General features: G+C 39.3%; 1 protein-coding gene across 11 annotated transcripts in view; it reads left to right on the top strand.

Annotated features, from left to right (window-relative positions):
* The window catches only part of eps15l1a (epidermal growth factor receptor pathway substrate 15-like 1a), a 55,423-nt gene that overhangs the window by 16,334 nt on the left and 24,302 nt on the right, over positions 1–14,787 (top strand). For 4 of the 11 annotated variants that reach the window (XR_015125888.1, XM_086270229.1, XM_086270227.1 and 1 more), the window contains exons 12-20: positions 734–796; positions 3,849–3,934; positions 6,686–6,718; positions 8,602–8,674; positions 9,519–9,680; positions 9,989–10,186; positions 10,913–11,092; positions 11,627–11,732; positions 14,114–14,164. Coding sequence is in view for 10 of the 11 variants with exons in the window: in XM_086270229.1 (XP_086126355.1) it covers positions 734–796; positions 3,849–3,934; positions 6,686–6,718; positions 8,602–8,674; positions 9,519–9,680; positions 9,989–10,186; positions 10,913–11,092; positions 11,627–11,732; positions 14,114–14,164 (952 nt within the window). In the remaining variant the exon portion in view is untranslated. The remainder of the gene's footprint in view (positions 1–733; positions 797–3,848; positions 3,935–6,685; positions 6,719–8,601; positions 8,675–9,518; positions 9,681–9,988; positions 10,187–10,912; positions 11,093–11,626; positions 11,733–14,113; positions 14,165–14,787) is intronic. The other 7 variants (XM_086270231.1, XM_086270237.1, XM_086270228.1 and 4 more) reach the window with 6 other exon arrangements.

Raw genomic sequence — 14,787 nt, 5'->3', positions numbered from 1 at the left:
CACGACGCTAACACGTTAACAAGATAATGCGTTAGCCCGTTAGCGTTTGTTGCTCCCATGCCAACTTTGTTGAGACATGCTGCTGCCATCAAATTCAAAGTGAGCTAATATTAACATTTTCTTAGTTTAAACATTAGACATGTTTTATGAGTATCTTTGTGAATAAAATGTAAGTTTATGAGTTTCAAGTTTGTTGAGTTTATTATTATATTATATACATTTTACAATGACCTGTAGCCTAAAGCCTAGTTGTTGTTTTTTTTAATCAAAATGTGCTTTTGTCATCACTGTTAAGCCATGATTATTTCTTCTCTGGTGGGACATAATGTAATCAAAGTCCCTCTTGTTTAAAAGGTTTTCAAAAGTTTCTGTTTTTACATGGAATAAAGCTACTTTGCTTGCTGTTTTACACCATCATCAGAGAAGTTTGCTGTTTATAAGTATTGCACACGCTGCATCCGCAAAGCCGGCAGCATTGTGGAAGACCCCACGCACCCCTCACACACTCACTCTTCACCCTGCTGCTTTCTTACAAGAGGTACCGGAGCATTTGGGCCCTCACTGCCAGACTGTTTCTTCCCCCAAGCTGTCAGACTCCTGAACACTCAGTGACTGGACTGACACACACACACACACATTTCACTGGTTGAAATGACAATAAAACCTCTTGACTTTTACACCATCATCAGAGACGTGATGCTGTTTTTCACCACCACCTTCTCTGTGGTTTCAGAGTATGTCAGGATACATTACTCCAGTGGGATCTGAGATGGCTGCTCTGTCAGAAATGAGGCGGGTGAGTCAGTTGTTCTTTACTTCCCTATTCTTCTCTTTCTCAGGCTGCAAGGTGTACATATTTCCCGCTACATGTGTTATCTTGGGAGTGGAAAATAACTCAAACGCTGACCCATGTCAAAATAAAATGGAAATGTTGTGAAGGGTTAAATTGGTGAAACCAAAGACATTTACTGCTCACTGTTCTATCCTCTCTTTGCTGCTAACGTTTCTACCTTTCGCCTCTTCCTCCTCTCTTAGGCCATAATGTTCAAGTTGTGGGTAGGTAACATGGGCTTATAACATACTACTTTCTAAATGCTTTCAGCTTTCACTGATTCCTGGAAAGCATTTGCAAGAATTTTTTCTCCATTTCGATACAGTACAGTAAGATTGCCTCACACTGTAAACTGTCTTGATCATGGCAAGATTCAGGATCACTGGATGAAAAATTGGTTCTTTTTTGTTGAGGATGTCTTTTAAGGAAGCTCAAATCTGTTAGTAGCAGTTGTAGTTGTGGTCTTGCAGTAAATAACTCAATTCAGCAATCATCTACTCAGTTGAACGCGCAAAACTAGTTGCAGTATGACAACAAAAACAGATATATGATACAGTTATTTAAACATACAATATACTCACCAAACACTTGGTTAATTACACCTGTTGAACTCTTTGATGACAGACATATGATCAGCCAATCACATGGCAGCAGCTCCGTGCATTTACGCAGTGGCACTTTTTAAGACGTCAAAGTTCAGCTGAGAATCAGAATGGGGAATAAAGGTGATTTAAGTTACCCTGAATGTGGCATTAATTGGCATTGTTTGTGCCAAACTGGCTTGGGTATTTCAGAATCTGCCATTCTACTGATCTAATCTACTTTTCCCACACAACCACTTCTAGGATTTACAAGAAAGAAAAGTAAAGACAAAGAGAAAGTATCTAGTGAGTGTCTGTTCTGTGGCCAGAAATGGCCAACACTGGGGATGTCAGAGGAGAATGGCCAGACTAATAGGAAGGCAACAGTAACTGAGCCTAGCATTCACACAGGGTTACCTAAATTTGACAACACAAGAATGGAACAATGTTACCACGTCTGATGAGTCTCTGTTTCCGCAGCGACATGTGGATGATAGGGTCAGAATTTGAAATAAACAGCATGACGGTATGGATCCATCCTGCCTTGTGTCAGTGGTTATTACTCACCCCGTCCATTCATTTATGACCACAGTGGATCCGTCTTATGATAGCTGCTACCACCAGAATAACATAACATGTCACAAAGCTCAGATCTTCTAAAACTGGTTTCTTGAACATGACAGGAAGTTAAAGCGAGAACGGGAAATTTGCATCATGACTGTGTAGCAGGCAACTGTGTAATACTGCGATGTCAGTATGGACCAAAATCTCTGGAATGTTCCCAAGACCTTGTTAAATCTGTGCCATGAAGAATTAAGGCAGTTCTGAAAGGGAGAGAACTGGAAACAACAAACTTGAAACTCAAACTTGGAACAGAGATGGAAGAGGGAAACGAAGCGCACAAGAATACACAGTCATGTGGGACGATGTGACAGCAGCAGAGGAAGACAGAGGACTAAATACACAGAGGATAATGAGAAGATGGGAAACACGACTGGAAGTAATCTGACACAACGATGGAGGAAGTAAAAATGAATACACTAAGCACAGGACAAGGGACTATTGAAATAAAAGCAAGAGACACACACTAAGATATGGACTTAACACTGGGACTGGGGATCAAACAGACTTGGGAACACAGTCAACCGGAAAGACCGAAAGTAATCAGAAAACAGACACGGGCGAGTAAACAAACATGAAGACGAGGGAGACTAGACATGAAATGTGGAATGCAAGGGAGGGACAGTACCAAAACAAAAGACTAGAACTACAAATGTAACCTTAGCAGGAAATATCTAACTGGACTAGAAATGCAAATGATTAAACCAGAAACCTAAACAATGCCAGAAAAAGCAGAAGAAACAGAAATGCTGTGTCATAGATCCAGCATCACGACAGGTCCACTCAGAAGGATTTTTAATAGAAGAAATGCCAGTCATATCTTTGCAATGAAGACAGGAAATGTGCAGCCTTTTTTTTATAATACTTCACTGAAAGCTTATTTGGTTGTGAAATGTGTGTGATCAGACAACACACATATCTTCCACTCAGCATGTAAGCATAACAAGGGTAGCATGGTGGTGCATGGTTGCTTCACAGCAAAAAAGTACAGGGTTCTTCCCAAAAGTCCAAAGGCAGTTAGTGCGAGTGTGAGCACGGATGGTCGTCTGTTGTCTGTCTGTGTTAGCTTTGCGACAGACTGGCAAGCTGTCCAGGATGTAACCCGCTTCTCACGGGGTACATCCTGTCTTGATGTTATATTAAATCATGCAGGCACTCTAAAACGTATTTTTTTTTACCAATATTACTCTCCAGAGTCTTTACTAACGATTCTTCATTGTGGTGCTTATCAAAAGCAAGCATAAATGGCAGACAGCGTGGAGAGTAATTATTGGGATGATAATGAATTGAATTGATAGAATTTATTTAAATGCCATAATAACTGTAATAAAAACAAAGATAGCACAATGCTTCCGAGATGCATTTTTTTCATAATAGGTTACACAGACATAAAAGCATTGCAGAATCGTTGTCTTATTTTTATTGCAGGTAACATAACGTTATAGTACCATTAAGTTACTCTGCAATTCCCAAAGCTAGAGAGAAAAATACTGGAAGCTTGTTGTAGACCAATATAGATTATTTTTAAAGGTGAGGTGAAGATAAAATTGAAAAGTCCTGAATCTTTCCTGTCCTTTGCAGGTTGTCATTGGTGGTGACACCTCCCTCACATGTTGGTGATAGACATAGCCCCACCTCCGTGCTGCTCCTCTTCTTGACCTTCAGTTTTTCTCCTATCCGTTTTTACCTCTTTCTCCTTCCATTGGCCTATTCTGCCATGGCTCATTTGGTGCCATTTCATCATCCTACTTCATCGTGTTTGTTGAGACAACTTGACCGTCTCTTATTTTGTCCTTTTTTGCTGTTTTTTACAGGACAGCTCTAGTTCAGTGGGTTCAGGAGAGTTCACTGGCATCAAGGAGTTGGATGACATCAGCCAGGAGATCGCTCAGCTGCAAAGGTAACAAACAGGGTCATCAACAGTACCAAAATTGCAGTACCAAAAAAGCTCCATTACTAATCCACTGTTAACATTAATATCAAGACTTCTAATTCATTTCAGTTCCATCCATTGGTATAATCATAATAACACATAGAACAGTGTTCTACCTTTTCTGTCACCGTTCTATCCTGTCAAAATAATGTTGGAAGTAACAACAAGACATCTTTTAACTATATTTTTATGCAGCAGCATTCTCATTTCCAAAGTTACTTTTATTGTGGCCAGTTTTAGAATTTGAACCATGTCTATAACCCACAGGCAGAGCTTGCTAAATGGTGGGGTGGGGTGCAAATACGCTTTTAGAGACTGCATCCTTAGTCTCTTTAGACTGTTTTCTATCTGTATACATATTTATGTCAAAGGTCACCTGCGAGAAAAAAACATAATCAAAGCCAAATTTCATACGTGCAGGTATTCATTGTCACTTGTGTAAATAAATCCATTACTCATAAATTCATCATATTGTGCATGTAGTACTCAGCAGCCATGTGCACAAAGAAGCCATCACGCATGTGAGTGTCTGCTTTGCAATTTCTGCAGCACATTCACACTCTTGAAGGTAACTCTTCACTCAAAGCTGAATTATTTTTGCTTAAAGCAATCTTGCTTTTGACAGTTTGGAAGGCAGGACCCAAAGGAAGAGGAGTCCTGGTGTGAATCTTAATTGCCCCTTGGGGAATAAAGTGTCTCTGGTTCTGATTCTGATTGGTCACTTTCAAAGCATTGCCACCACAGCCTTTGTGATAGAGTTGCTCAGTTTACTGCATGACACCAAGTTACACTGAGGCAACAGCATGCACTATATTGCTAAAAGTATTCCCTCACCAATCCAATTCAGGTGTTCCAATCACTTCCATGGGCACAGGTGTTTAAAATCAACCACCTAGGCATACAGATGGTTTCTACGAACATTTGTGAAAGGTTTGCTCTCAGGATCTCAGTGAAGTTCAGGTGATGGGATGCTACCTGTGTCCAGTTGTGAAATTTCTTCGCTAATAAATACTCCACAGTCAACTATTAGTGGTATTATAACAAAGTGGGAGCAGTTGGGAATGCCTGCAACTCACGCTAATTTTTCATGGTTTGTGGTAATCTTTGTGCTAGTTAACACATGGTTTCATTTTAGTTATGTCTGTTGTTGATCAGTCATTCTGGTCTTCTACCCTTGACCTGAAATGACAGGGAAATGCCACACATCAATATCTATTGTTGTTTAAGGATTAGTATTCATAAAGAAACCAGCAAGAACAGTATTAAAGAATTGAGAAAATCTTGGTAGGTACCTAGATGTACTTTAAATGCAGGGAAACAGGGATGAAAACTGTGTGCATGTTTTATGTTACAAATAACATGAATAAACAGGCTACCAAAATTGTGTAGCCCACATGGTGTAATGTTGATTATCAGCTGTTCACGGTTGTGGAAGAAGTTTTCAATCCTAAATCCTATACATGTATACAAGTAGAAATACTACAATATATGTACATTCTGTGAAAATAAACTTTTACTAAAGTAGAAGTACAAATGTTCTACGTTAAAATATCCTTTAAAGTCTAAATAATTGTTGAGTCATTAAAGTGTACACCACACGCTAGTACAAACTGTCTTATATTTGGTTTATTTTATATGTAATTTAATAGAGTTAAAGCTTTAAATGGACGTGAAAGTCACATATTTGCCTTTGTATAGTCTTATTATTATTCTGTGAATAAATCAAAAATCACTATGAGAGAATCGATCTGTGCTACACGTCAGTAAGTACTTGTCTTGATTTGTTGACTTGAATGAATGAAGTTTGCCAGTTTAACTACAGCTGTAATTTCTACTGTGTGCTGTTGGATGAACTGACTTATCAGTGGCTTCTGAAAGCTTTCCCTTTTAGTGATGGTTCAATTACATGTGTTTGCTGCAGACTAATCAACTTTTTGTTTGCAAGTTTATATGTCTTTATTTTGTGCAGCATCCTGATTCTCATTAAGAGTGTTCTTTTTATTTATTTGTTTTTAATGGTCACAAAAGGTATATAATAGTGTACAATAGACTAATGGGACAGGAGTGCAGAGTATTCTGAGCTTGACTTATAGTCCCAGGGTTTTTAAGATTACTTGAGCATTAAAGTAGTCTTCAGTAGACAGATTTCATTACTGCTTTACAGCAAAAGATAACTGTAATAGTAAATAATGCATGCTGCACACACAGGATAATTTGGTTTAAACCAGTAAATAGCACCTGTCCATTACTGAGACTGTGATTTAGTCATATTAAGGCCCCTCGTTCTTAGGGCTCTGCCTTACAAACTGTCAGTTCAGGTTAATTCAAGCGAGCAAGTTATGAGACCATGAATTTGCTGCAGTGCTTGCAAAGTAGACACTGTTACGCACAATGGCTTCGTTGTGCATGTGGCTGCTGAGATCTATGCACATGGGTTGTTGAATTTACTTTAATTTGCTTGTGATTATGTTTCCCCTCATGTGTGACTTTTGACATAAACATAATTACACAGATCTGCTTTTCATTAGTTCACCCACCTGCTTATCCACCCATCCATCTATCCATCCATCCATCCATCCATGCATCCATCCATCCATGCATTCATCTACCTACTTAGCCACCCAGTCAGCCAAACACACAGCTATCCACTCTTCCTTTGATGCATGTATTTTATCAAATTTTTTGTTTGTTCACTACTTATTCACTATGCTGCGTCAGCACTCTTGCCTATACCCAGTGGAATACTCTCAGGTAACAAACTGGCTACTTATTACTAAATATACTAAAATGGACTTGCATTCAAATGACACAGAGTGAGCAGTGTCTATCTTACCTATCTTTTTGTTGTGTAATGTTTAAATACTGCTCAAAAACATATTAAAAACCCCACAGAATAGAGCATCAGTGCAATTAAATTTCTGGTTAATTGATCTGGTGAGTTAAGCAGCAGAGGTTGGTTGTTAATCAGTTTCAGCTGCTTTGGTGTTAATGAAGTTAATAACAGGTGCACTAGAGGGGCAACAATAAGACAACTGCCAAAACAGGAGTGGTTTTACAGGTAGAGACCACTGAGATTTTTTTTTCTTTATGTTTTCTGAATGTTTTTTCACTAGTTATGCATTTGCCTAGGGACAGGGTCACAACTGATACCATGAGGCAATACCTGGTCGCTATAGAGGTTTCACAGGTAGTCCAACTCCTCCATGATGGCACACCAATATGAGCCCTTCTCAGAAGGTTTGCTATGTTTCCCAGCACAGTTCCAGGAACATGGAGAGGATTCTAGATGGTAGGCAGTTACTCTAGGAAAGCTGGACGGGCTTAAAGAAGGTCCTTAACCCATCAGCAGGACTGGCGTTTGCTCCCTTGTGCAAGGAGGAACAGGATGAGCCCTACAAAATGACTGGTGTGAATATCTCTGACCACACAATCAGAAACGGGCATCAATACAATAGCTGTAGGCCCTATACTGCCCAGCACCACGGAGCCCGAAGAGCATTTTCCACAGAATACCAGAATTGCAGGTCCACCACTGACGTCCGATGTTTTTCATAGATGTGAGCAGGTTTAATTTAGGAGTAGGTCAACAATGGTGATGAGAGGCATGTCCAGTTCAGCTCAATTCAGTTTTATTTATGTGTTGCCAACTCACAACAAAATTTGCCTTAAGGCACTTTATATTGTAAAGTAAAGACCCAACAATAATACAAAGTAAACAGAGAAAACCCCAACAATGACCCCCTCTGAGCAAGCACTTTGGTGACAGTCGGATAGAAAAACCCCTTATAAAAGGAAGAACCATCTGCTGCGACTGGTTGGGGTTAGGGGAAGAAGGCAGGTCAAAGACACACTGTGTAAGAGAGCCAGACATTAATAATAACTAATAATTAAATGCAGAGAGCTGTTTAAACACATAGTAAGTGAAAAAAAAAAAGTGTGAAGAGGAAACACTCCCCCAGCAGCAAAACTCAGTGCCTCATGGGAATCCCCCAGCAGCCTCCTAGAGCTATTGCAACCTAAGGGAAGTATCAAGGTCACATGATCCAGCCCTAACGGTATTCTTTATCTAAAAGGAAAGTTTTAAGCCTAATCTTAAAAGTAGTGAGGATGTCTTCCCTCCAAATCCAAACTGGAAGCTGGTTCCACAGGACAGGGGCCTGAAAGCTGAAGGCTCTGCGTCCCATTCTACATTTAAATACTCTAGAAAGCCTGCAGTCTAAGTGCAAAATCCATCCATGGAGGGACGCATAGACCTCTACAGGCTAGGCAACAGCACCCTGACTACCATTACTCATCAGTAGGAAATCCTTTGACCCATTATCAGACATGGTATAGTGGGTCCGTGGCTCCTCATGGTGCCTGACAATGCCCGGCCTCATGTAACAACACATTGGCCTGACCTGAATCCATTGCCAGACATAGATGTGCTTATTTTGTTTTGGGAAATAAAAATACCTTTTATATGATTCTTCTGTCAAGTTGCACACAAAGTTTTTTTTAAAATTGGCACCAGTGAAATACACTTTTCATTTATTTATTCTTATTCTGTAATTATTTTATATACATATTATAAACCTTTAAAATAAGAAAATCAATGTGCCTGTGTTTGTGTGAATGTTTCTGGTTTTGTCCAGGGAGAAGTACACTCTTGAGCAGGACATCAGGGAAGCAGAGGAGGCTATCAGACATAAGAGTGCCGAGGTGCAGGTGAGGACAGCTTGTTTTTTGTCAGTTGGTAGCAACTGGATGTGGACTCAACATAAAATTGAGACACTCTGTCCTTGATGTACGTGTATAATACTCAGCCACCGTTCATTTCTTTATATTGTAATATGTTTTATTTATTTTTTTAAATTGGCCTTGAGCAGTACTTGTATAGGCTTTCTCAAGGCCTTTTAAAGTTTTTCTTTGAACATTGACTGCATTTTTACTCATTTTCAGTACAGTTCTTGACCATTTTCAGGGGAATATTTATTTTTATTTGTTCAGCCACTTAACACTGAACTATGATTCATTCAAGGATTAAAAAAAAGCACCTAACTAAAGGAACCAATTTTAAATTGTATCTGTAGGTACTTTGTTACTATCAGTTTGTTACGAAGAGAAATAATTTGTTCCCATGTTATTAGGTGAATCTACAAAATGTCCAAAAACAACACAGTTTAACATGTGTAGAATTGTAATTTTGAACTAACAAGGTGGTTCCCAAAGAGCTGTTAGCCTCAGAATCAGCTTTATTGATCAAGTGTGTGTATATATACAATATATGAGGGTTTGTGGTTTTTTCAATACTGTGACACCAACCTTCATTTATATAGAAGCACATTCTCCCTCTCCTAGCTTTCCCAGAAAGATCTCTATTGCAATCCACTCAGAGAAATTTGGAGCCCAGCAAATATAATGAGGTATCAGGGAATGTGTTCACCCAGCCCAGTTTTGTTGAAGTACAGGGCAGCATATCTGGAATTCAATTCAGTTCAGTTCAATTCAATTCAATTCAATTTTATTTATATAGCGCCAAATCACAACAACAGTTGTTATTGTCTATCAGGAAATGCAGAATGACCTGGACAGAGAGACAACCAGCCTGCAGGAGTTAGAAGCTCAGAAACAAGATGCCCAGGACCGGCTGGAGGAGATGGACCAGCAGAAACACAAATTAGAAGACATGTTGAATGAAGTCCGGATTAAGTGCCAGGAAGAGTCTCAGATGGTAAGAGAGAGAGAGAAGGATGCTGATAATGTAGAAGTTTCCCCTTTGTGGAGTACTGCCTCAGTTATTCTACAACAATCACAGAATCAAAATACCTGAAAATTAATGTATTCAATTTCTAATATGCTGTTTTCAGTGTTTGTTTGTTGAAGTCAAAATTACCTTGAGATAACTAGCATGATGCAAAATAGAAGAAAAGAAGAAATCAAACAGATTAATGTAAAATAATTAGCAACGAGCACAGAGTGGTCTCTTGGCAGGTTTTAACCTCTGACCCAATTCTTTATGCCACCGTTTTCTGCCTTCAGATCTCAAGCCTCCAGACTCAAATCCACTCCCAGGAGTCAGACTTGCTAAACCAGGAAGAAGAGTTGAGCCGGGCCAAGGCTGACCTGGGCCGGCTGCAACAAGAGGAGAATCAGCTGGAGCAAAGCCTGGCCGCAGGCAAGATTCAACTAGAGACCATCATCAAGTCTCTGAAAGCAACCCAGGATGAGATCAACCAGGTAGGGCATAGGTCCTGTTAATGTGTATGTCTAAAGAATGTCAACAGGGGGCACCACCAGAATGTTTAATCCATTTCTTTATCTTGTCAATTAAGTCAGAGGAACCAATTGTGTATGTTTGTCTCAGCTGCTGTGGTGTGGTGTGTCTTCTGTTTCCTGCCAGCCACTGTGCGCACACACACACACACACACACACACACACACACACACACACACATAGTGCAGTTTCCATTATTGTTTTATAACATCCACAAGTTGATGTTGAATTCAGTTCTTGTATTATATTTGTACAATTTCAGTGGAAACCTTTTTTTTGCTCTAAGCAGTGTTTTTCATAGCTATGCCAAAAAACATTATTTCTGTGCTGTGCGTGTGTGTGTGTGTGTGTGTGTGTGTGTGTGTGTGTGTGTGTGTGTGTGTGTGTATATAATAGACAATGCCTTTCATCTTGGCCAAACTGTCTCGTAATGAGGAAAACATATTTAAGACAAAAAAAGCTTTTTGAAACCAGCTTAAAGAAACTGATCAGTGTTTCCTGGAAGCAAACTTTCAGTAATTTCTATTCATTTTAAATTAACTCAACTTATTGCACTTTTACTGTATGATTTAAATGAGAATTTCACACAGAGGAACATGTTATACCAGTGTCACACCAGCCCAGTGTCACTGGAAATGTTCTGGAAATGTTGTTGTTTTTAACGGTTTGCTTGTATGTATACCTTGCAGGCTCGCAGCAAGCTGTCACAGATTCAAGATAGTCAACAGGAAGTGTCTAAAAGCATTGAGCAGTACAACAGCACCTTGAATGGAAACCATGGAGGCAGCATGACCAACTTGGCTGACATGAGTGAAGGCTTCAGTGACCGAGAGAATGGAGGATTTCCAGCCATGGTGAGAGCAGTACAGGTCAGGATCTTTGATAGAGGTGTGCTTTTATTTTCCAGTGTGCTGTGTAACATTTATTAAGGTCATAGGATTTGGTTTTATAGTCCTGGGTAGACCTGGTGCTCGTTTGTTGTGCCCGATCGTTGTTACCTTTTTCATTTGTGAAGTTCCATATTCACAATTGTAGTGTGGATTTCTTTTTAATTCTTTTTAACTCATCTTGTATGCCATCACAAGTATTTAAGCAAACTTCATTCATATGCCTTCTTAAATTTTACATGACCTTCTATTAAATGCATATGCAACCAAGTGTTATATTGTTTTTGACAAGCAAAGATACAGCTTGTGTGACAGAACGCATAAAGCTGTAGTGAATCTGATCCCATGGATGTATATGTTATGATATGTGCTCACATTACTCGTACAAATACAACAAATGAAATAAAACCTATACATATCATGCATACATATCTAAATATTCTGTTTGTCCACAGCAGAAGAGATGATAAAAGCTTCTGTTCTCTCTCTCTCTCTTTGGCTTTCTCATTTCCACAGGAGGACCCATTCAAAGTGAAGCCATCTGTGTTTAACAGTCAACCTCAGGGGCTTCCCACTGACCCCTTCCAGTCTGAAGACCCCTTCAAAACAGACCCATTCAAAGGTTGTCATCCCCCTTAACTTTCACTGCATCACCATCTCTAAGTGTTCCTCTTAATCTTTTAATACAAGTGGCTTATTCCTCTCCTCTGCTATCCTCTCCTCTCTTTACTGCACTGCATGTTGGGAGTATGGGTGAATGAGTGTCTAAAGATGATTGATGAGTGTGTGGATCACGCCAAATCACAACAACAGTCTCCTCAAGGCATTTTAGATTGTAAGGTGGACCCTACAGTAATACCGACATGAGACTACAACACATAGTCTCTTTTAATATAGGCATTTATGTATTGGAGTGACCCATTACAATATTTTTTAAAGTTAAGTACAACAATGGTTTATACACCATGTAAACCGGATAACTTTTGACTCTGGTGATGAAGTTCATCCAGCCCTCATGAAGATCAAAGTGTGGGCATGGGTTTAGGTGAAGAGTGGCAGGCTGGTGACTGTGGTGAGCAACAACTTGCAGGCTAAACAGCAGGCAACAGTTAGTGCTGTCAACGGCAACCCACAAATATCTCAGCATGATACAGTATAGGCAGCACCTGTCTTTCTGAAAACTGATTTGATAAATGATGTTGTTTGAACATCTGTGGAGTCCCGTGGCAGTGGGCTTTACACCACAGCATCTGGTGATGCAAGGCATGTAAGCTGCTGCTCAGCTTTGAAAATAGATTGCATGAAGCTCTCTATGCACAGTTCTTGATCTGATTTGACGAGTACTTGAAGTTTGGGGGTCTGATGCAACTGACTGCAGAAAGTTGGCGACCTCTGTCTACTATGTGCCTCATCATCCGCTCACCCCGAGTTGCTGACATCCCAATAATAAAACTGACAGTTGACTGTGGAAGTGATAATGATCAATAATCAGTGGCAATGCTGTCAGAGTTGCCATAGAGACCGTGAGCTCAGGTTGAGCGAAAAAAGACTTTATTCTAGTTTCCAGTTTTCCAGCAGTGTTTGTTACTGTAATTGCCATAAAACACGTTACTGGGAAAAAGCTGAGTTTTTAATCAAAGCACCTCTTTGACTGAACATGAATAAAAGCAAACTTTATAGTTGCTCCTTTCATCCACAGTCATGACACAGTCAAGTTACAGAAGTTAAAACAAGAGCACTCAGTTTGTGCAACTCCCCCCAAAGGCCAAGGGCTGTACAAAAACGTAGATGTTTTTATGTTTTTATTACAACATTCTGACGTCAGCCTGTTTGTGTTACAATATGACGATGTCAGCCTTTCATGGCATTACTATGACATCGTAGGGCATTGTATTGAGAAAACAAATAAAACCATCTTTTATGGATATTCTTCCAATTTCACATTGATATACTAGGCCTTGGGGGACATGAGTATCTAGGTTGCCCAAGCATTTGACCTTGACCTTCATAATGATGCCAAAAGAAGGATGTTAGCCAAACTAATGTCCTTTATGTACAGCACCACTCACCCCCTGCACTGTGGAGCAGCTCCTAAAGCAGTAGACTGTTATGGTGTAGGTCTGAGGGCCGTTGTAGGTCCTTCATCCAAACAGCAGATGGACTATACAGTACCCACACAGGATAAATAGTGTTTAAAAATACATGTATTTTGTTTATCCCACTGCATTTTATGTAGATATAAAAATGAAAAATCCTGCTGTATAGTAACCAGGGGTGGTATAGCAACCTGCCCATCACCTGCCCATAGTATCGTATTTTGGGTTTTTAAATTTTTTTAATATAACTCTGATTCACCTTTTCTTCCTGTTCCCTGTGCTGCTGTAACAAGTGAATTTCCCCAGTGCAGAATGTAATAAGGTGGATGTCTATAAATGAATGAATACACATCAAATCTACGTCAACCAGAAGATATAATAATCAGAGGTTTTTGGCTCCTCTTAATGTAAGGAAGCCTCCCAAGAGTACAGAGTAAAAACTACTTTATTTTATACCTTAGTTTAAGTTGTGTGTATGACTTATTTTATTTGGCATTGCTATATTTGTTTATTTTTGCATTTAATGAAATGTTTTCTTCAAAAAACCTGATTCTAATACAAATACAATGAGAGGGTTTTTAATTCTTTTGCTGGATCTTGTATGCAGTCAAATGATTAAAAACACAGAAGTTTCAGAATCCAGCAAGCAGTTCATTTTAAAAGAACTGGTTTTTTTTAATCCTTTGAATATTTATGGTCATTAAGATCCAGCCCTGGTAAGTGGTCTCATCCCTTCTACGCGCTCTTCTCCTCTCTCCTCTTCTCTACTCCTCAATCTGCGTTTACTGCTTTATGTGTATTAAGTTGTCTTCCTCCTAGTAGCTTATATTTTCCAGCTTGAGTTAATTTATGACTGTCTTTTGTCTTCTTCCTGCCTTTCCCTCTTTGCTTGATTCCTCTCCTGTAGGCGACCCTTTTCAGAATGATCCTTTTGCAAAGCAGCCTCCAGTACCCACAGGTATTTACTTCAGGGAAGAAAGGTTAATAATTTTTCTTTTTTGAGAGGTAATTTAATCTTGGGGCAGAAAATAAACTGCAATATTTCATCACTTAAAATGTTGCACTAAAACTGTTGTGCACACTACATTGAACAGGTTTAGCATTTACTAGAATGCATGCATGTTTTTTCCTTAAATGAATTACAATAATTCGCATGGAATGTACCGTACAAATCTATCATGTAGCATATTTTTTGGGGGGGTTGTTTTTACAACCACAAGTGTGTATTTTTTACTGAAATATTAAATGGGCTGTACCTTTGAGTAGACACTTTTCTACTCAGCTTGAGTACATTCCCACTACATGGACCGGCTGAAACACAAATTACATTCCCACCACAACCCTCATAGAAGCACTTTTTTGTAAGCCGTTTGCATTTCTTATAGGTTTTTAAACATAGAGAGACTACCTCAATAAAAAAAAAACAAAAAATCCCAAAACAACCTCCCAACTCATTGATTATATTTACTTACTCAGAGCTCTTTCCAAGTACTTCTTGGAATACTTACTGTGTTTGTTTTGACCTTTTGGTCCATGCTTTGGTTTGATGTTTTTATGATGCCTATCTGCTGATGCTTTTGT

This window comes from Aulonocara sp. 'chitande type north' Nkhata Bay, linkage group LG17, assembly GCF_057382095.1.
Source record: "Aulonocara sp. 'chitande type north' Nkhata Bay isolate Kocher_YH1m ecotype deep benthic linkage group LG17, A_spYH_male_GT1.1, whole genome shotgun sequence".
Taxonomy (NCBI): Eukaryota; Metazoa; Chordata; class Actinopteri; order Cichliformes; family Cichlidae; genus Aulonocara; species Aulonocara sp. 'chitande type north' Nkhata Bay.
The sequence above is the reverse complement of the archived record's forward strand: the minus strand, read 5'-3'. Positions and strand labels throughout refer to the sequence as shown.